The sequence below is a fragment of the Apis florea genome, unplaced genomic scaffold (genome assembly GCF_048593485.1).
Source record: "Apis florea isolate Af1SG1 unplaced genomic scaffold, ASM4859348v1 contig_2495_pilon, whole genome shotgun sequence".
In the NCBI taxonomy this organism is placed as follows: domain Eukaryota; kingdom Metazoa; phylum Arthropoda; class Insecta; order Hymenoptera; family Apidae; genus Apis; species Apis florea.
Genome location: NW_028256595.1, coordinates 540,536 through 562,243, shown reverse-complemented (window position 1 = coordinate 562,243; position 21,708 = coordinate 540,536). Strand labels below are relative to the sequence as shown.

At 22.1% G+C, this 21,708-nt stretch overlaps 5 protein-coding genes and 1 long non-coding RNA gene across 13 annotated transcripts; 2 read left to right on the top strand and 4 right to left on the bottom strand.

Annotated features, from left to right (window-relative positions):
• Positions 1-67: 67 nt before the first annotated feature.
• On the bottom strand, positions 68-3,235 carry sra (RRM_RCAN_like domain containing protein Sra). 2 transcript variants are annotated; one of them, XR_015291746.1, is made up of 6 exons: positions 2,774-3,235; positions 1,952-2,215; positions 1,690-1,879; positions 1,468-1,620; positions 1,064-1,383; positions 68-995 (listed from the first exon to the last, which is right to left on the bottom strand). XR_015291746.1 is itself a non-coding variant. In XM_086907002.1 (5 exons), exons 2-5 carry the CDS (start codon positions 2,201-2,203, stop codon positions 1,256-1,258), a joined length of 723 nt encoding a protein of 240 aa, XP_086763128.1. In that variant the 5' UTR covers positions 2,204-2,215; positions 2,774-3,090; the 3' UTR covers positions 1,013-1,255. The 2 variants fall into 2 exon arrangements, 1 of the variants encoding a protein (XP_086763128.1); XM_086907002.1 differs by lacking the exon at positions 68-995 and having other exon boundaries at positions 1,013-1,383; positions 2,774-3,090.
• A 64-nt stretch (positions 3,236-3,299) lies between these two features.
• LOC100869523 (oxysterol-binding protein-related protein 9) lies at positions 3,300-9,450 on the top strand. 2 transcript variants are annotated; one of them, XM_012491061.3, is made up of 13 exons: positions 3,300-3,467; positions 4,018-4,233; positions 4,309-4,539; positions 4,632-4,707; positions 4,774-4,863; positions 5,002-5,125; positions 5,800-5,906; positions 6,752-6,781; positions 6,860-7,022; positions 7,108-7,373; positions 7,446-7,840; positions 7,919-8,146; positions 8,248-9,450. In XM_012491061.3, exons 1-13 carry the CDS (start codon positions 3,360-3,362, stop codon positions 8,335-8,337), a joined length of 2,124 nt encoding a protein of 707 aa, XP_012346515.1. In that variant the 5' UTR covers positions 3,300-3,359; the 3' UTR covers positions 8,338-9,450. The 2 variants fall into 2 exon arrangements, with proteins under 2 accessions (XP_012346515.1, XP_003696931.3); XM_003696883.4 differs by having other exon boundaries at positions 3,301-3,467; positions 5,797-5,906.
• On the bottom strand, positions 7,044-11,467 carry LOC105736464 (uncharacterized). Its single transcript, XR_015291716.1, has 4 exons — positions 11,301-11,467; positions 11,173-11,228; positions 10,925-11,018; positions 7,044-7,199 (listed from the first exon to the last, which is right to left on the bottom strand). It is a non-coding gene; the product is annotated as an uncharacterized LOC105736464 (long non-coding RNA).
• Positions 9,415-10,806, bottom strand: LOC116414965 (uncharacterized). Its single transcript, XM_031918707.2, has one exon. It carries the CDS (start codon positions 10,659-10,661, stop codon positions 9,552-9,554), a length of 1,110 nt encoding a protein of 369 aa, XP_031774567.2. The 5' UTR covers positions 10,662-10,806; the 3' UTR covers positions 9,415-9,551.
• Positions 11,468-13,247: 1,780 nt separating the features above from the next.
• mRpL19 (mitochondrial ribosomal protein L19) lies at positions 13,248-15,419 on the top strand. 3 transcript variants are annotated; one of them, XR_015291712.1, is made up of 5 exons: positions 13,248-13,685; positions 13,747-14,179; positions 14,257-14,532; positions 14,615-14,813; positions 14,988-15,419. XR_015291712.1 is itself a non-coding variant. In XM_003696888.4 (4 exons), the coding sequence occupies exons 1-4, from the start codon at positions 13,619-13,621 to the stop codon at positions 14,742-14,744; spliced, it is 906 nt and encodes a 301-aa protein (XP_003696936.1). In that variant the 5' UTR covers positions 13,248-13,618; the 3' UTR covers positions 14,745-14,901. The 3 variants fall into 3 exon arrangements, 1 of the variants encoding a protein (XP_003696936.1); XR_015291713.1 differs by having other exon boundaries at positions 13,299-13,679; XM_003696888.4 differs by lacking the exon at positions 14,988-15,419 and having other exon boundaries at positions 14,615-14,901.
• Positions 14,746-21,335, bottom strand: woc (zinc finger protein without children). Of its 4 annotated transcripts, none has more exons than XM_086906792.1 (12): positions 21,223-21,335; positions 18,386-20,545; positions 17,943-18,296; positions 17,035-17,870; positions 16,744-16,967; positions 16,429-16,664; positions 16,167-16,353; positions 15,973-16,098; positions 15,785-15,906; positions 15,561-15,705; positions 15,384-15,483; positions 14,746-15,302 (listed from the first exon to the last, which is right to left on the bottom strand). In XM_086906792.1, exons 2-12 carry the CDS (start codon positions 20,531-20,533, stop codon positions 15,128-15,130), a joined length of 4,653 nt encoding a protein of 1,550 aa, XP_086762918.1. In that variant the 5' UTR covers positions 20,534-20,545; positions 21,223-21,335; the 3' UTR covers positions 14,746-15,127. The 4 variants fall into 4 exon arrangements, with proteins under 4 accessions (XP_086762918.1, XP_086762917.1, XP_086762916.1 ...); XM_086906791.1 differs by having other exon boundaries at positions 14,958-15,483; positions 18,386-20,163; positions 20,233-20,545; positions 21,223-21,328; XM_086906790.1 differs by having other exon boundaries at positions 14,958-15,483.
• Positions 21,336-21,708: the final 373 nt, after the last annotated feature.

Here is a 21,708-nt window from a genome sequence, read left to right as displayed (position 1 = left end):
TATATTATATTACATAATTGTAAAAGATATTTTTATATGTTATTTATAAAAGACTTCAACACAAAAATTGAGTTTTAAATAACATATTTATTCACACAAAAGTAATTTGCTGTAACATATAAATTATCAACAAATCTATATTAGATTAAATCTTACATCAATATGAAATATATTTTATATAAGAGAGAACATTATATACATTACACACATGCGCGCGCGCGCGCAACACACACACACTCATGCATTAATAATTACAATTACAAAAAAAAACGCATAATATTAATATATTTTGAGTAATACATAGATTTATTATTTGCAAACAATTTTTTTCAAAATAACAACAGTATTTATAAGTTTAACTTTATTAATTATATATATTCTAAAAGTTTAAAATAGTTTTTTAATGAAAAAAATCATTTTCTAATTTTCATATTGGTTAATTAAAATATGACATGAAATAATATCACTGATATCACTTTTCATGTGTTTGCATAATATACTTCTATAACAATATATATGTACATTAAATATACATCAATGTTCATAACTTTCTTTAAACTTATCACACACATTCACTTTGTAACAAATGATACTTTTTAAGTTAATCTTGCTTGAAATTCTGAGATAATTATAGTACCAAGATTTTAATTCTATTTGCCTTTTTTCTATGATCATAAATTTTATATATCTTTTTTAAAATTATTTATAACATTGATACTTTGAGTAAAATTTTAATAGTGATAATTTGATACTTTTTATTTTTGATATTTTAATATTAATTTTATTAATTTTTATTATTGTAAGTAAGCAGCTAACAATATTTTAAAATATGTTTTTAAATTAAAAGAGGATAAGAATATAAAGTTATTTTGAAACATGTAGATTTTTATGTAATTTTTTATTTGTACGTTATTAAATATTCGATGATTTTTAAATTATGTCATTATATCACGTATTTTTATTTGTTTGTAATGTCTGCATAAAATATTATTTATCTGAAAACAAAAACAACTTTTGTGATAAAATATTTATTATATATTTTTATTTTATCTTAAATACTCACATATATTTGTCTGAGCAAAACACATTTACAGATTATTTCCTGTGAGTTTATAATCATAAATTAAAGTATCAATTTTGCAATATTGCAATACAAAATTGTTGAATATCATTATTTGTAATGCCTCTAATTGCTTCTTGGATGGATAAATAATTCATTTTATTTGTAAAGATGGACAATTTCTAATCGAGATGTTTATGAATGTTCTGGACAACGCGTATGTTGAATACGTGGAACATTTTTTATAGGATTTGTTGTTTCACAAACATGTACAACTATGCCAGGTTGTCCTGAACCTCCAGGATGTAATTCATGACTACCTCCTGTAAAATTATTTATATAGTTGATATACATATATAAATATATATAGAGAAGAAGCATATTATAAATTATTCAAATAATAAAACCTGCAGATAAATTTGCTATAGCTGCTAATAAGTCATGATTGACTAAAGGTTCATTTTCCTCTCTGGGCTCCCATCCAATAGGTGGTGAAGCAGGTGGCGAAATTAGGAACTGTTTAGTAAGTGCTGGTGGTTGAAGATGTTGATCTTCTACATCTATAAAATATATTATTTTTATAATGTATAAAATTGTTTTTATAATATATAAATATGTAATATACAAACCTATTGGAGTAACAGGTTGTGCAAAATAACAATTGATATTAGTTTCACCAAAATGAGTTTGGTGCAATTGTATCCTAGCATTTGCTGCTGCATTTGGCGAACTATAATTCACTCTCATTCTTCTAAAAGATCTAAAATATTGAAATGTAGCATCTTTCCCAAATTGCTTGAAAAGGTCCTGTATTTCATCCTATAGATATAAAACAAATATCTATTAAAATGTATATTTATTACATTGAATTTTATTATAAATTTTTATTACCTTTAATTCATCATTTTTAAAAACTCTGGGGTCTACATTAGTTACAATGACTGATGTTGGTAAATCTTCATCACGTACTAAATCTTCAATAGATCTTGTATCAGAACGACTTTTTTCTATGTCAAATTCTAATTCTAATTGTTGATAATTAGGATGTAAATTTGGTAATCCATCAACTTCATTTATTATGATATTTTCTGATTCTTCTAGTTCTTCATCTTCCACTACATCAGAACCATGTTTCTTCTCCATATTTATTTGATGCTATATATAAAAAATATTACACATTAATATAATATGTATATTAATATATAAATTAAATATATAAATTAATATTTTTAATATAAAAATTAACTTGAAAATATCAATTGTGTGAAAATATGAGTAATTTAAATAATTTACTTTTTTATAAATATTTTGATTGATAATTTTATTATGATTTTATACATCAAATTATAAATAAATTATAAATTTATATCATTTTTTTATAATTATTTTCATATTGATTAATTATCTTTAATTTATTAATAAAATTTCAATAGTTGTTATTTCGCAAATAAAAGTTCATAATATCAATTATGGTATGTTATATTTTTATATATAATCAAAACTTATGGTATGTTATATTTTTTCAAATGTTAAGGTTCTTTTATTAATCGTGAACTAAAAACAATGAGAATGTATATATTTCGAAATTATATATTTTTTATGAATTATGAATTTATTTGCAATTTATATTACTATTAACAACAGATCATTCACATCAACATAACATCTAAAAGACAAAGTAATTAATAAGTTGACAGAATAGGCAATACTTACTTGTTTTCTTTGATTAAATCGAATGTATGTCTTCTTAATATTTATCTCCTTAATATTAGATTGAGAATAAATTGTTTACTTATTAGTTTACTTATTTTTTTTATTTCATTTAGATATAAAAATCTTTCATTGTATTAATGTTGTTATTAATCATTTATACACTTTCGATATGTTACATATTGTATTCATTACTTTATTATTATCGTAATATAATCTTTTATAATCGTAGACTAAGAACTAGACTAGAAAGATAAGAAAATTAGTATAGATAAACTTTTTTCAATAAAATCACTTATTATTGTTATATTATTTATTACGAGCAATAAATAAAAACGAATAAAAATCTATATTATTTAAAATATTTGTTTTTTTAAATTATGAAATTTAAAAACAGTATTTGTTTTCACTAGAATAAGGATATTTGAAAATTCGTCTTATATCAATCTTCTTATCGAGTTACCCTTCTATACACTTATATAAAATATATAAGTACTTATGCATGCGCATATGCATTATATATACATATCTATGTATTTGTACTTATGTATATCATATAGTCGTAAATAACAGTGAGCAACAAATAACAATGTCGACGATGGAAGGTTCACTTAGCAAATGGACAAATGTTGTAAATGGATGGCAATATCGCTGGTTTGTTTTAGACGATAATGCTGGTCTTTTATCATATTATACAGTAAGAATTTTTGAATATTATAATTTTTGTTCTTGAATATTCACTTTTATTAATTAATAGGTTACATTCTATTTTCTTTTAAAATATTTATGTGATAATTAATTTAAAATTATAATTTAAATATAATATAAATTATTATATTTATCAAATTTTTTTAAACTTATTTACCAATTATTTATAAAAAATTATTTGTAATTCTTTAAATATCTTATATATTTGCCATTATCAAGTAAATATCTTGTTCTCATTTATATTTAACAAAATATTTATCAACATTAAATGATAAAAAGAAATTAATTTTAAAAAAATTATTATCAATATAAATATTTTTGTATTATATTCATTATAATTAAATTATCAATAATTCATATTTTATAAAAAATCTAATTATTAATATTTTCATTATATTATTCATTATATTTTTATTATATGTCTTAAAAAAATTATAAATATTTTAATTATAAATATTAATAATGCTTTCTCTAAAATTTCTATTAATATTACATTTCAAATATGCTAATTTTTTTATTATTTTTTAATTATATTTTAGAGTAAGGAAAAAATGATGAGAGGAGCCCGCAGAGGATGTGTACGTTTAAGAGGTGCTATTATAGGTATTGATGATGAAGATGATAGCACATTTACAATTACTACATCATCATATAAAGATGATTCAAAAACATTTCATTTTCAAACAAGAAATGCAGAAGAACGTGAACGTTGGATTCGTGCATTGGAAGATACTATATTACGTCATTCACATGCTGTATGATTATTTAAATGTTATGAACAATAAGAATAAATATATTTTAATGCTTAAATAAAATTTATATTATTTCAGAGATGGGATCCTAAAAAATCACCTCCAAAACAAGATTTTGATCGCAAAGTAGCTGAAGCAGATGCTTATCTTCAATTGTTAATTGATCAAATAAAATTAATTGAAGGAAAACAAAGATCTGTTGCTGTAGAAGATGAAGAAAAGCAACAAAAATATGCAGCAATTTTAACTCAAGCTAATGCAATGCTTAATTCTGTTAAACATACAATTGTTCAGTTACAAATTGCAAAGGTAAATACTTATGATGTGAAATATATTTATGTTTTAATACTTAAAATTTATATATCTAATATAATTAGTTATAACAAGTACAATATTTTTAGAATACAGCTATACCTGTAAATGGAATATATAGAGGACCTACTGATTCAATACATGTTTCATCTTCTTTATCTCATGGTATGTACTTAAATATACTTGTAAAATATATTAGTAATTGAAAATATATAATACAATAAATTATAGTTGCTGTTAGAGAACCAGAAGCAACTGTACAAACTGGCATTGAATTAGGTTCTGAATGTGTAGAACTAAGATTACCTACATTGCCAAATGGTAATTTATTTTCCTTTACTTAAATTAAGAAAAAATATTAAATTATTAAATTACACTATTTCATAAAGAATAGAATCATAAATTGGATAAAAAAAATTAAATTAAGATGTATATTTTTATTGATTTTTATTTGTAAAGCTGTTGTGGATAGAGATCTTCCTGTACCCCAATTCTCTTATTCATCTTCGGATGAAGATGAAGATTATTATGATGCAGCAGATGAAATATCACCTCCTTCTGCAATACAAAATCATATCAGTATGTAAGTATTTATTTTTTATAGAGTTTTTATTTTTAACCCATTAACGCCCAAATTTACAATTAAATAATGTTTTAAATTTACAATTATTATAATAATATTTGTTGTAAAATTTTATTGAAATAGTCTTAAATGAAAGACGTATATTTAAAAATAATTCTATTGCGTTTATTTTTAAAAAAAAAACGATATATTTTCTCGAATATGTTTTTTTCATAAAGATAATTTGATTTCATTAGATAGATTGTGCAACTGCATTTGAAAGTATTCTTTAAACAAATCAATCGCTCATTAATCTGTAACATTGCATTATTTATAACAAAATAAATGGATATTCAATGTATTTATCAGTAATGATTTCAACAAAATTGATTTAAAATTTTATTCATTTAAAATTATATAAGTTATATAAGTTATATATATATAAACGTTCAATAATATATATATGTATATATATATATATATATATATAAAACTTATATATATAAAACTTTTGAATGTTTATATTGTCAAAATAACAAGTGAAGAAACAATTCAAAATGCAATATCTTGAAATTTCCTCGGCAGATGACAGCACCAGTTAAAATATCGGATGTACTTCTTTGAGTACAGCGGGCGTTAATGGGTTAATATAAAATTAAAGAAATGCATTTTGCAATAATTAAACGATTCAGTAGAAGACGAGATAGTGAACGTTCGCAATCACATGTGGATGTATTAAATGAAAATCGGAAACAGCCTCCATTACCCCCTACCAAAGGTGATGGATCAGTTGATTATGATGGTAAGAATTAATTCATATGAAATGATATTTTACTTTGTATAATAATTACATTTAGAAAAATATATATGGAATTAAAGTTTTAACAAAAATATGATATATTTATTGGATAATTTAAATAATAAACTAATTACCGTAATCTGAATTATAATAAAATATATTATTCTTGAATTTATAATACAAATATATAATAGTAATCCATTAATGCTTATTTTAAATCTAGAATTATTATGATATATTTAAATTTAGAATTATTACAAATTTTCATTGAAAAGATATTTCATTGAAAATAATTGTATTATACGTTTATTTTTTATTAGTGAAAAAAGGTAAGTCTTATAATAATATAGATGTGTTAACTCTAGAATATAAGAGTTTTCTAAAAGTAATAATTTTTTTTCATTAAAAAGTAGATTAAGCAATTATAATTAAAAATATTCTTTAAACAATTAATATCAATCGCTTATAGTTTGTAATATTGCATTATTCATAATAAAATAAATAAATGTACAATATTTTTTATCATCAATGATTTCAACAAAATTGATATTTTAAATTATATTTAAAGCACATATATATATCCACAATTAATTTTTGAATATTATGCATTGTCAAAGTAAAAGTGAAAAAATAATTCAAAACACAACACTTGAAAATTTCAACAAATAATAATAGCAATTAAAATATTAAATGTATTTCTTTGAATACACTTATACAACAAGCATCAATTGATTACAATTAGTTATTAGAAGTTAAAATTAAAAAGAATAAAAATTACTTTTTCATTATTTAATTAACTTTAATTAACATTATTACTTAAAAATTATTATTATAAAATTTTGTTACAGCTCTTTATGAAGAAGAAAGTGAAACAGAAAGTAAGAAATCATTTATTTTTAATAAAATTGTAAATTATCTGCATAAGATGTAATCTTTATCTTTATGTTGCTTTTTAGTGGATTCTATGGAATCTCATGGATCTGTTGTAACTCATCTTTTATCTCAAGTAAAAATTGGTATGGATTTAACAAAAGTAGCATTACCTACATTTATCTTAGAGCGCAGGTCACTTCTTGAAATGTATGCAGACTATTTTACTCATCCAGATCAGTTTGTAAGGTATATTTTATATAATAAATATTTAGTAAAAATTTTTTACAAATTTATTAAAACTTTTAATACATTAAAATATTGTACATTTTAGCATAGCAGATATGCCTACACCTAAAGATAGGATGGTTCAAGTAGTTCGTTGGTATTTATGCAGTTTCCATGCAGGTCGTAAGTCAGGAGTGGCTAAAAAACCATATAATCCAATATTAGGTGAAATTTTTAGATGTTATTGGGACATTTCTAATGATACTATGGATAGTCCTAATGATACAAAACTAGTTGTTGGAGGTCCTGTACCTTGGTGCAAAGAAAATCAGCTTTCATTTATTGCTGAACAAGTATCTCATCATCCTCCTAGTAAGTTTTGTTTGTTTATTAAAATCTTTATAAATATCTTTTTATAAGAAATTAATATAACTTTTATTATAGTAAGTGCATTTTATGCTGAGCATTATGCAAAAAAGATTAGTTTTGGAGCACATGTATGGACAAAAAGTAAATTTCTTGGATTAAGCATAGGAGTACACAATGTTGGAAAGGGTTGGGTAAATGTTTTACAACATGGAGAAGAATATGTATTAACTTTTCCAAATGGTTATGGTAGATCTATTCTTACTGTACCATGGATAGAATTAGGAGGAACTGCAACTATTCATTGTACACAAACTGGTTTTCATGCTACTGTAGAATTTTTGACAAAACCTTTCTATGGTGGTAAACGTAATCGTATTACATGTCAAATTACACAACCAGGAGATAAAAAGCCATTTGTTATTATAAATGGAGAATGGAGTGGTTCAATGGAAGCAAAATGGGCTGATGGAGTAAATATAAAAAATAGTTATAAAAAATATCGATCTTTTATTTTATCTCATTTTGTTTCATAAATTCAATCTTTGCAGAGAACTGAAATATTTGCAGATGTTAAAGAACTTCATACTCAAAGAAAATTAGTGAAATTAATCTGTGAACAAGAAGAACACGAATCACGGAAAGTTTGGCGAGATGTAACTGTTGGATTAAAAATTAATGATATGGAAAAAGCAACAGCAGCTAAGTGTACAATTGAACAAAAACAACGTGATGAAGCACGTATTAGAAAAGAAAATAATATTAATTGGCAAACTAAGGTATATTCTTCTTTTCAAATTATATATATATATAAAATATATATATATATATATTTTTTTTCTTATCTTAAGTAATTACATAAGATTTTATTTGTCGACAGTTATTCAAAGAAACCAAAGATGGTTGGATTTATATACAACCTCTTGCAGATAGATTACATTTTTGTTCCAATCAAATTGCTACAGCATAGACCTGCATTATGATTTGCTGCGATTTTAAATATTGCACAGTACTAGAAATTTAAGGCCTAATACATATAATAATATATATAATTAACATTCATCATTTTTAAATTTAATGACCTTGTTATAGAGAAGAACAAAACTAAAAGGGTATTATAAATTTCTCTTTAAAAATTTTTTTTTTATAAGCCTGATTAAGTACAATAGCAAATATTAAAATGCTATACAATATTAATATTTCATTAAAGGTATGTAGATATTTTCATAGCAGGCAAATTATTTTTTATAATATATTATGATCGACAGCTATTGCATTAAAGAAAAGATATTCGCATAGTATTATACTATGTATTATATGTCAATATAAACATAAGCTTATGTATTGTTAAAAAAATATATATAGCTATAAAAATAATATTCCTGATGATGATTTACAGTTTCCGTTAACAAAAATTGAAAAACAGTATAATACAATATAAATAAGAAAATTTAATTAAATAATAGTAGAGTAATTGCTATCTCTGATAGTATTTTTCATAGTATATTTTTTCTAGATATCATCAATGATTAAACATCATTACATAAAGACATTTTTTTTATTCCATAATAATTATATGTATATTTGAAGATTTAGCTTTGAATATTTTTAAATAATCATTTTGTAATATATAAAATGACTTAATTAATAAATATAAAAATTGGATAATTGTATTCATAATTGTAAAAATAATATATGATGTAAATTTTTTTTATATTTATGTACATAATTATTTATTTTTAATTTTCATTGAATATAAATTCATAGCATTTACATACTGTAAATATTTATAAGTATTTTTCATATTTTTTTTTATTTTATTTTTTTTTTAATTAACCATAGTATTAATATTAGAATATCTCAAAGAGATTAATTTTATTTAATTAAGTTATTATATTTAAATATTTATATTAATATAAATACAATCGTAATTTATAATTCTTTTAATTTTGCTAATCAATTAGCAAATATATGAATAAATATATGAATCAATATTGTAAAATATTCCTATTCAATATAATATGTAATATACAAATAAATATGTAAATTTTTGATAAAATAAAGCTTTATTCATGCATCAAAATAATACATGCATATTCAGTATAAAATGTTTTGCGTAAGAGTGAATTAAAAATATACAAGATTATACAAATATTAAAATTTATCAATATTCTAAAAATATAACTAACTATTATTAATAGAATTTTCTAAACATATATGTCCAATATAGCAATCAATAGCAACCCTATGAAGTTGTGGAAATCGTTTTGTTGATGTTAATAAATGTTTCAAACCTGCTTTTATTACTAAAAAACTTACTTCACAATATGATTTATTTATAGAATTAGAAATATTTTTATTTGTTTCATATTTATATAATACTTTTACAACAGATACTCTTTGCAAATTTATAACATTATTATATAAAATTTCCTTAGGTTCAATCATTAAATTTAAATGCCAATCCATTGGTTTTAAAATGAGAGAGTGAGTTTCTTTTCCCATAAAACATTGCAAAACTATTTCTTCACCAAAAATACCAGTCATTGAAGTTTTAATAGCAAGCAAAAAATCATTAAAGGGATCTGTTGCATTTTTTATTTCTGAGTTATTTAATAAATTATAATCCACAGCACAACTCCATAATTTAAATGAAGTATCAGTATGAATTTTTCCTATATATTGTAAACATCTGTTACAAATCACAATATTTTCTTCTATTTTTAAATGATGATTAAACAAATTTGCATGAATGATAAAAAATAATGATCCATAAAAGATATCAGATTGTAATGGAATTAAATTATGTATAATATTTTTATGATTATATTTACAACAAAACCATTCATCTGGATCATAATTCATATCTGGTACAGGCAAAACTCTTTTAATATGTATATCTTGAGAAAGAATATTTTTGCAGCAACTACACATTATATTACACTTGTTTGCATTAAATAATTCAGTATTTTTTACAGAATTTTTCAAAAAATTGTTATTTATTGTTGAATTGTTAATTATTTGTGTTTTGGAAGATCCAAGAATAGGATCAGATGCAATTTGAGCTCGAAAACAAATCCAATTCTTTCTTATGTTTAAAGTTGATAATGAATCTGGTATTAATTTTACAAATTTTGTTAAAAAAGTTACTGTATTATTTTCTATTGTTATTTCTATACTTTCTTTTGAAAGTTTTATTTTAATTTCTGTTAAATTTACTTTTTTATTTAAATGAATAAAAGCATTACATATTTGAAGTCTGGGTCTTAACTCTAATGTTATGGATTTTATCATTTTGAAAAAATATTATTTTAAAAAAATAAAATTTTTTGATAAATGTAATTAATTCCTTTTTTACATTGTTTTAAATTTAATCCAATATATGAATTGAATTTTATTACATAACTTTATATACTTTATATATATATATCATTCTCTTCTCTTTAATACTATAAAAAAATAAATGAAAAAATCATATTTTATATTCAAAAATAAATTTTTATCTTGATTCATATAAATTTATATAAATTGAAATATAAAAAATTTGAATAATTTACCTTAAAAATATTTGATGATGAATTTTTCCCATATGGTATTATTAATATTATTAAATTAAATAAAATTTTCAAATTTTTTCTTATTTTTTTTTATCTGAAAACATAGATATTTATAAATTAATACTAATAAAATATCATAATATACTAATAAATTAATATAATAATTGTATAAATGATATTATATAAATATTTATAGATTTTATAAAATGTATTAATTAAAAAATTTATCAAATTATTAATTTATTTACCAAATGTAGAATCTATTATGACTAAATCAGAATTCGATTTAATATTTTTAGATATTCTAAACAAATAAATAAATAATTATAATTTGTAATGTAATGTAATTGTAATATAATTTTACTTTATATATTACGTGTCAAATATTATGTTTTCTGATAATTAATAATCGAATAATTAACATTAACGAATATTACTCGTTGAAATAGCGTTAATTATATACTGTTTTATATAGGAAAAATAGTATCACAGATAAGATGCAAAATAGATCTAACTTTCACTGTATTTTTTGTTTCGTGCCTGGAAGAAATGAAGTCTCTAAAATTCATTATTATTTTAATATCATTTTCAGCATTATTGAGCAATTTAAAATAAAATAGCAATGTTGATAATAACTAAAATTGAAATTAAATTTCAATATAAAATTACAAATAAGAAATAGAATAAATATTTTGTAAGAGTATATGAAATATTACAATTTATATATTTATAATTATATTTATATAAACTTATATAAATTATTATGAAAAAATTTATGATTATTAATCTAAATATATTGTAAAATTAAAAATGCAATATATTTGTTATATTAAAAATTAAAACATATTGTAGTTTAAAAAAAAAAAGATGAAACATTCAATTAATATCGTGTCATTATGCATCAAAAATAAGAAAAATAATTAGTATAAGAAAAAGGTAATATAAAAAGATAGGTTAAAAATTGAAAAATCAACTTCAGAATGTTGCAAATAAAACATATGTATATAAAGAAAATAAATAATGAGAGAAAGATAAAAATAGCATAGAAAATGATTTTCATATTTTTTGAATATCAAAAACATTTTTTGAAAAACAACTAAGAAATGATACTAATTTTCAATTTTTATTTTATTTTATCCTATCTTTGAAGAAATATTTTTAATATTCAAGAAGTGATATTACAATTAATTCTTAGTATATCTCTCTTTTTCACACTATTTACTCTACTCTATGTTTATACATATTTTATCTGCGGCCCTCTGAAAATGGCGCTAAATCTCCAATTTTTAATGTATTTCTGTCCTTCTACTATTTGTTTTCTTTATTTTTAGTTTATTACGAAAAATTTTAAAAAATTGTAAAAAAATTTTGTTTGTCATCTTTATTTAATTATATTTTTTCGAAAAATTTGGCCAAAAGTTTCTGTTTCAGAATTTTTTAAAAAATTTTATATGCTTGAATTATATTCTTCTCATACAAATTGATTAAAAATTTCGATAATATATTAGGAAAATATAATTCAATAAAAATTAAATTATAAAAAATATGCGAAATTTTTCCAAGAAAAAAGAAATTTATATATTTATGTAAAATACTGTGAAATAGTTTTGCATATTTATCTATAACAACTGCCATTTTTTGATATTTTTAATTTTTTTGGATTTTAATTTTTTCACAATTCTATTTTCATTTAATTCTAGAGTTAATTAAGTCATATACTTCTTTATATATTTCTATATTATACTTATTTCTTAAAATGCTATTAAGTGAAATTGATATATCTCGATATTTTCTACAAAAAAATATTGGTCAAATATAAATCATGTAAATCGAAAAATTGTTAGTATAGAAGAATATAATTATCTCTAAAAAAGAGATTGTGTTATATATGATTTTTTATTTGTAGCAAGATTTATTTTATTTTTCTGTTCAAGAAATTCATATAATATATATCTGTTTACTATTAATAGCAATTAAAAGATTTATGAATTTATCTAATATATTTTTAAAAACTGTTAATTTTTTGTAATTGAATTCAATTTAATATTTGTATTTACAGACAAATTTTTATATCTTTTCTATGACGAAATCACAGATTTTTATATCTAAATTATGACAAAGTTATTTTTTCTTTTTAAAAAATATATATTATTATATAATAGCTATTTAATCAATAATGATCATTTTAAAATATTATATATTAATTATATTATTTTTTTTATAATAATTATCGTTAAAAACATTTAAAAAAATTTCACTAATCTTTCTTTCTTGTTTATTGTATTATTTCAGCAAATAATCTTAGATAATTGATTGTTTTATTATTTTTATATTATTATAAGACGTGAGATATCTATTTGCTATATTATTTATAATTCCTAACAGAATTCTATCACAATCACATTGTTACTGCGTTTTTAGTAATTTGTGAATGACATAAAAATAGTAATGCTCTAGAATTCCAGAAATTTGGACAATAAAAATAAAAATATTTTATTATAAAATAATTTTTCGTGATATTATATTTTAGAACATGGAATGTTTTGAAATAATCTCATAAATATTAAATCTATTTTATTCCATTTTCTGTATAATATATTGTGATAGTGTTGCCTCTGTTGGGAAAAATTGTAATTATAAAATAACCTAACGAAATTTATAAACAAGTATAAATATTAAAATTAGTATTGAAATATGATTATTTTTTCAAGATATTTATGTGATAAAATATGGCAAAAATTAGCTTTTGTAAAAGGTTTAGGTATTTCTTGTTACTATATTTTTATTCTTCTATTTGTTTATTATTGTATTATCATTTTCAGATAAAGAGTTTAAAGTTTTTTCAACTTTGAGACAACAAAAAACTCAATTAGAAGATAATAATTCTAAAATGGAAAATAATAAGTCAAACGATTCTCTGTCTTTTGTAAATTATAGATTTATTTATCCTGAATTTTTACCAGATCCTAATCCATTATATCGTAACAGTATGAGAGAAAAATTAGAACGTATGGATATGTTGAATAGAAGATCGGTTTTGAATATTCCTGAATTTTATGTTGGTTCAATATTAGCAGTAACTTATTCTGACTTACATGCAAGTGAAAAAATAAATAGATTTGTTGGTATATGTATATTAAGGGAGGGTAGTGGATTAAGAGCTTCATTTCTTTTAAGAAATGTTGTTAATGGAGAAGGTGTAGAAGTATCTTATGATTTATATGATCCTGCTATTCAAAAAATTGATTGTTTAAAGTAAATATAATTATTATATTATAAATTAATTAAATATAATTAAAATATAATTTATTATAAATTTCTTTTATTTATAGATTGGAAAGAAGATTAGATGATGAATTACTTTATCTTAGAGATGCACCATTAGAATATAGTACATTTCCTTTTAATATGGAAATGGAACCAACATTTTCAAAATCTGTTCCAATTAATAAAATTAAAATTCCTCTTAATCCATTACCTTGGTCAGAGAAATGGGAACGTAAAAATCTAAAAGGAGTTAAAGACTTGATTGTTACTGAAAAACGTAGAAAAAAAGCAGAAGCTCATTCTAAACCATGGGAGAAATATGATTTGATGAAAACCTATAGGTAAAATTTGATATTAGCAATAAGTAATTATTTATTATTTTGAAGAAAATAAGCATAAATATGTATTTTTATGTTTTAATAGAGAAACTATTCCAGAAGAGGAACAAATTGAAATATTTTCAGATGTATATACAGAACTTCGTCACTTGGAAGTACAGAAGAATATATTAAAACGCAAATATATGTTAAAAAGACAAAAACGAACTACATAAATCTTTTTAAAATTATGAATAATATTTTTTCCAATTAAATATTATTTGTATATTAAAAAATGATATAATGTACATATTTTTCTTACATGATTTCTAATTATTTTGTAAAAATATAGATATACATATATATAATTTATAAATATACGTATTGCCCATTTTTGTTATAATAGTAATTCATTTGGATATGTTTCAAACTGAGAGTTCTAAAAAAAATTATTAATAATACATTTTTTGTTTTATTAGGAAGTGAAAAATATACAATAGAAATTATAAAATTTCAATGACTACACATCATCTTTAAACATTCTTATCTGATGTATAAGGAAACAATTATTTTTTGCATATTATTCGAATTGAGAAAAGATAAATATGCAAACATAAAATTAGCTAGTTAATAATGCTACATTGATCTCTTTAACCATTTTAATACGATATAACATTTTTATGAGATGTTCCTTAGCCAGTGGAGATGTTGAATACCATACTGGACTATCCGGTACACAACTTCTTTCTGGTAGTAAATAGAATACATCATTCCGTGTTTTAACACTCTCTGGACTAAAATAACACAATTGAATTAATGTAATTATTATATTTATTTGAAATTTTCTTTTATAAAATAAAAATAAATATATGTACCATTTAGACAAGTAAAATTCATATAATTTAACTGGACACCTTAATGGATTTTCTTCATTTTCTTGTTGTTCATATACTTTTTTTTTACGTGAATTACTTCCTAAAAAAAAAATATTATCATTTTATTTACTTTTTTAAATATAAAAATTATTTAAATAATTATTTAAAAATACTTACCTAATGCTGATTGTGGTGGATAAAAACGAAGTAGAACATTTCTAGATCCTGGAACTTTTCCTGTTGTAGCAGGTTGTGCAGCAGGATTACGTTTCCAATGTTTCATAATGTGAGAAAATGATAATTGCATATGTTCTTCTACTGTCTGAATAATATTAAATTTTAATCATTTTAATATATAAATATTAATATAAATATAATAAATCAAAATAATGTATACATACTACAAGGTTAAAATGTTTAGTGTTAAAAAACATTAAAGTACTTAAAAGGACATGAGGGGAATGAGCACCTAATTGTTTACATTCCCATAAATGTTCTTCTTCGACCCTTGTAACAATGTATTCTACAAAAAATTTTATTAATAATATAATATAATTTTAATTAATTTTAAAAACAAAAAATAACTTACGTGCATCATTATAAAGAACAGAAAATTTTTTTGCAACTTCGTTCAAACAATCTGTAAATCTTTCATAATATGAATCCGTAAAAATATTGTCTATTCTATTATTTTCAAATAAATACTGTTGAATTCCTATAATATAGAACAATTTTAAATAATTAAAAATTTCTTTCGATTAATAACAAATATAATTATTTTACCTAAACAAAGATAATATATTGTATCTGGAGCATATTCTGCTCCATTTGGTTTTCTAACTTCTTTCACAAAAAGACATAATGAATAATTTAATTCATCAGCTGTGAGTTGTAAAAGATCTGTTTTAAATAATTTCATTTTTCTCATTGGTGTACTTTGTTTTTCTAATTCAGTATTTTTTGCTACTACCTATTTTAAAAAGAATAAATGATTTTTAATTTCAATTCTTAATTAAAATTGAAATTAAATATATATTTAAATTACCCATTGTCTCCAAGCATTTACTCCGAATGTATATTTAAGTGCCATATTAGCATCTGGTTTTTCTATAGGTTCTATAATTCTTGGTTGAGGTGGAGGTTGAGGTTCAGGAGGTGGCATCAAAGGCATATCATTTGTACTAGATACACGTCTTCCTCGTTTATTCGGCGTAGATCGCGGTTTATATGGAACCATTCGTTTTCTTCCTCGAGTAGCAACAATGAGTCGTTCTGATTGAACTAAATGTTAAATAAATTTTTAATTATTATCTATTTTTCTATCGCTATTTTTTTTCTTTATATTGTTTACTTTCATTACCATCATTTTCTATAGTTGCATCAGATTGTGTCTGTGCTTGTGTAGCAGTGATAGTATTTGGAGTTAAAGCAGCTTCTAAATCAACAGCTGGTTCATCCAATTCTCCAGTTGCCATTTTTAAAGCCATTTGTAACATATCATCACCAAATGTATTACTAGAATCAACAGCTTCTGGACTAAAACCTCCACTATGTGAATGATCTCGATCACCAGTATCTTCATCTCTATAAAAATAAAAAAAAAGAAAAACAGAAAAAAAAATTTAATAAAAAATTTTAATATTAAAATTACCTATCATCTGTAGAATCTGAATCAGTCTCATTAGTTTTCTTTTCTGTTGCAACCATTTCTGCCATCATAAGAAGTTCTGCTTCAAAAGGATCTGCTGGTATTTTTTCTTGTATTCTTTTGATTTCTTTAAATATTCCCTTAGCACTATTTCTCGTTGTGGGTATAAAAATAGGCACAGGAATTGGTAATGGAAAAGGTAATGGAATTGGAAAAGGCATAGTATACATATGCATTGGAAATGGAACATAAATTGGAACTGGTATCGGTACAACTGCTTGTTGAATTCCATCCGTTTGTGTAGCTTTTGTACAAGGATGTGGACGTACTGAAACTCCTTTTGTGTGCATTACAGGTTTACATTGAGTTGTTTTATTATGAATTTGGACTGGACTTGGTGGTCTTGTTATAATATGCTGCTTATAAATTACTTGTGGTGTCTGATTTTGACTAATAGCAACTGAAGGTACTAACATATTATTTACATTATTTTGTTGTGAGGTTGGACTGGATTGACCATTTCCAATTGTAGCTAAACTTGTAACTGAAGAAATTACTGGCATATTCTTTTTGTTTTGTATGTCATTAACTTTTTGATTATTAGAATTTGTGCTTCTTTGAGGTAATGTTCTTTTAGGCATACCGGTAGGTACAGGATCATCGCCTGTCGGTATTGTAATTGGAGATTTAGTATATTGGGCTTGAAAATTCATTACACAATGATATGAACAGAAATTTCGTATCGTCGCATCAGACATTGTTAAATGATATTGTGCTTGAGAAAATTCTTTGCAAAAGTCACAATTTATTCGTTTTGCAGAAACTGCATTAATAGAAACCTATATAAAATTAAAGATAAATATAATTTTATATATTATATGATATAAGAAAAGAGTAAATTTATTTAATACCTGATATAATGTTAAACAATTTAAACTACACATCATCATTACTTGTCCTGTTTTTAATTCTTTTTTGATCATATCAAAATTATATTTTTTTACTTTGCACCAATTACATGGAACAATTTTCCTATTAGTAATAATAAATATATTTAAACAAGTTTTAGAACAAAACATATGAGCTTCATTTTCATAAAAGACAACAGAACTTTTTTTATTAGGTAATTCAAAAAATTTTTTGCACGTGGAACATTGATCAGGATCAACCTTTTTTACAAATTTGAATGCTGCAAAACATGGTTCACTACATATAGCTACTGGATCAGATCTATCTATTTGAACTTCACAATGAACAATTTTTTCCTGTTATAAAAAATATAACTATAATTTAGAAGGTTTCTATTGGATATGTATTAAAAATATAAATATAAAAAAACGAAATGATTTCTTACTTCTTGGCAAACACTGCAACATTTTTTTTCCATATTTGGAGGTTCAATAGAACTCATTTTTGAATATTTTTCCATGCAATCTTGTGTACAAAAATCTTTAAATTGGCCTTTATCACCAACTGGTGCAAGAAAACCTTCTGTACTAGAGCTTATATCTTTTTGACAATAACTGCATACTTTTAAGCCTTTTTTGAATTCTTCCAAACATGTGGAACAACAAAATTGTCTAACATCATAACCAAATCGTACACAATACTTCCCTAAACTGACTGCTTGTACCGAACCATTGCAATTTCTACAATAACTTCCATATTTTGTTTGAAATTTGCCTAGACATTCCTCATTACAAAACTCCATTGTTTCCCAAGAAAGATTACGTTCATCATTAGGTTCAACAATTAACAAACAGTTTGCACAACGTTTCTCTCTCTTAGAATTAACTCCATCACTGGGTATATCTGTTGCTCTATTATTAGCAATTTTAAATAAAGCTTTGCAAGTTTTTGAACACACATTGTAAGTATCAAAACCAATTTTTACTTTAATTTTACATGATCTTTCTTCATTACATTGTTTACAAATTTCTTTAGCTGTTATTTCTTCAATTTCAGAATTTTTTGATTCCTCATCAATATTAATCACATCTGTAGAGATAGCCGTAATTTTATTAATTGATTCTTTCTCTGTCCTAATATTTTTTGTATCTGTTATAACACATTCATTTGCAACATTTGGATCTTTTAGATTTTGTTGTAAATTTTTATTTGTATCAGTATTTAATTCATTATTTTCACATATTTGTTTATCTTCACTATTTTCGTGGTTTTTATGTAAAGATTCTTTATTATTAGAATTTGATTTTTCTGTTTGTTCAGGAATTATAACTTTCATGCTATCTGGAATAATACATAACTCATCATCTTGTCCTGGTAAAACATTAGATTGTTCTTCTTCAGTATCCATTGATATCTCATTGACAGTTTTTTTTGTTTGATCATTACATTTTTCAGTTGAATCTTCAACTTCTGTATTTAAATTTTCATTATGTTCTGATTGAACTGTAGTTTTATTGCTATTTTTAATAACATTTTGAGATAAAATATCAATAGTACTATCTTTATTTCCTTCATTGTTATCATTTTTATTAGTACTACAATTACTGTCTCCATTATTTACAACATCTTGCAAATTATCAGCTCGATTACACAATTTAGAAAAATCTATATTAGTTTCATTCAGATCCTCAGTTTCCATGGATTCAATATTTTCTGTGATAAGATTATCTCCACCAAAAGGATCTTCAGCATCGATAGATTGGTTTTCAATTTGTGCATCTCCATGTTTTTCTTGAGAAAATTGTACAAATTCTGTATTTTCTGGTTCTATAATATTTTTTTCTGTTATATTTTTATCATGATCTTCTAATGTCTCTTTTGAATCAGTCTTTTTATTATCTGAATTATTTTTTTCATTAAGAGATTGTTTTTCTGTTTGTGAATTTTCCAGAACATTATCATTAATTTCTTTTTCTGTTAAATTTAAATCATTCGTATCTACATTGACGTTCTCTAAACTTTCTGTTTCCTCTGATACATCTTCTGAACATTTTTGAGATTCTATACATTCTACTATATTAACATTGTCTGATAATTTTTTTTCCTCATTTTTATCAATAATATTAGATATCATTAATTGAATTTCTGAATTTTTTTCCTGTGAAACATTTTTTGTAATATTTTTATCTAAACTCGATGATTGTATATTTTGGCAAACTGTAACTATAATATTTGTCTTATTTTCATCTTGCAAATCATCTTGTAAACTTAATTTATTTGTTTGTAAATTACCTTCTTCAAAAACATTTTCTTCGCATGATTCAGTAATTGATAAATCAATATTTTTTGAATTTTCATCAAATAATTTTTTTTTATTTACATCTTCTAAGCTTATTTTCTCAGTATTTTCACTTATTTCAGTGATCTTTTGTTTTTCTTTTGAAATTAATGACTTTTGTACTTCATCTACATTAATATTTATTGTTTTATTTGGTTCAATTATATCTTCAGTTTTATTTTCTTTTTCTATATGACAATCTTTTTGAGTTGGATGACTTAATAATTCTATATCAATATTAGAATCCATGCTCATTTATGTGATTAGCTATATAAAATAATAACATTATATGAATATTATATAATATATATACAGATGAAAAAAATATTAAAATTTAATTAAATCCTTAAAATATATTCTTAACATAAATTAAAATATAAAATAAATTTTTAGTAAAAGGGAAAGAAAATTAATTATAAATAAAAAATCATAAGGAATTAAATATCTTATTCATTTAATATAAATACATAAATAATATAAATTCATTTCAAATTAACAAATATAAATAGAATTTTATAAACATAAATCAGATAAATTGATAATATATTATATAATAAAAAAATAATAAAACATTTTCCAAAAACAAATAAAATTGCATTTTTTCTGAAAACATATAATAAATAATAGTAATAATAAAAAATTGAGGTTATTATAAAAAGTAGCTTCATTTCGCCATGTTGTATTTTACATTTGTGATTTAATCAAGTATGACAGTAGAGGCAATAAAACATAAATAAAAATAGATAAGAAAAATTATATTTACATTTCAGAACAATTAATTATAACATTTTCTGAATAACAAAGTAAATAATTGCAGTTTAATATTTCAAATTAAAATACAATGTACAATTCAAAATCGTACATCATTTAAAATTATAATATTCTATTTAAAAATATATAATATTTTTAGTTATTAGCTTTAAATATTAAAAAGCAAATATCACCTTTTTTTCTCAATGCTAAATAGCACTTCGTCTCAATTAGTTAAAAATATAAATCCGTATTCATTGTCGAAACACAACAACCGTGGCGGTAATCCGTCTACATACACTACCAACATATGATTGTAATTTTATTTGGATTAAACTATAAAATAAAGCTTCGTTTTCATAATTACGTTATATTAATATTTTGTTTCATATGAATATGTTATAAAAATATTTTTAAATAAGAACAAAACATTATATCAACGTAACTATTAACATATGATTGAAATGATTTGTATTTGAACGATGTATTTTATAATCAAATATAGTAATTGTACATATAATATTTATTGAAAATTTGCTATATATCAATTTATAAATATATTTAGAAATATGTATTTAGAAAAATTCATTTTAATTGATTAATTATTCATATTCATTAAATATAAGCAAATTTTTTTTTAAATGAAAATGAATTATTAAATTATATAATAAAATTCAAAA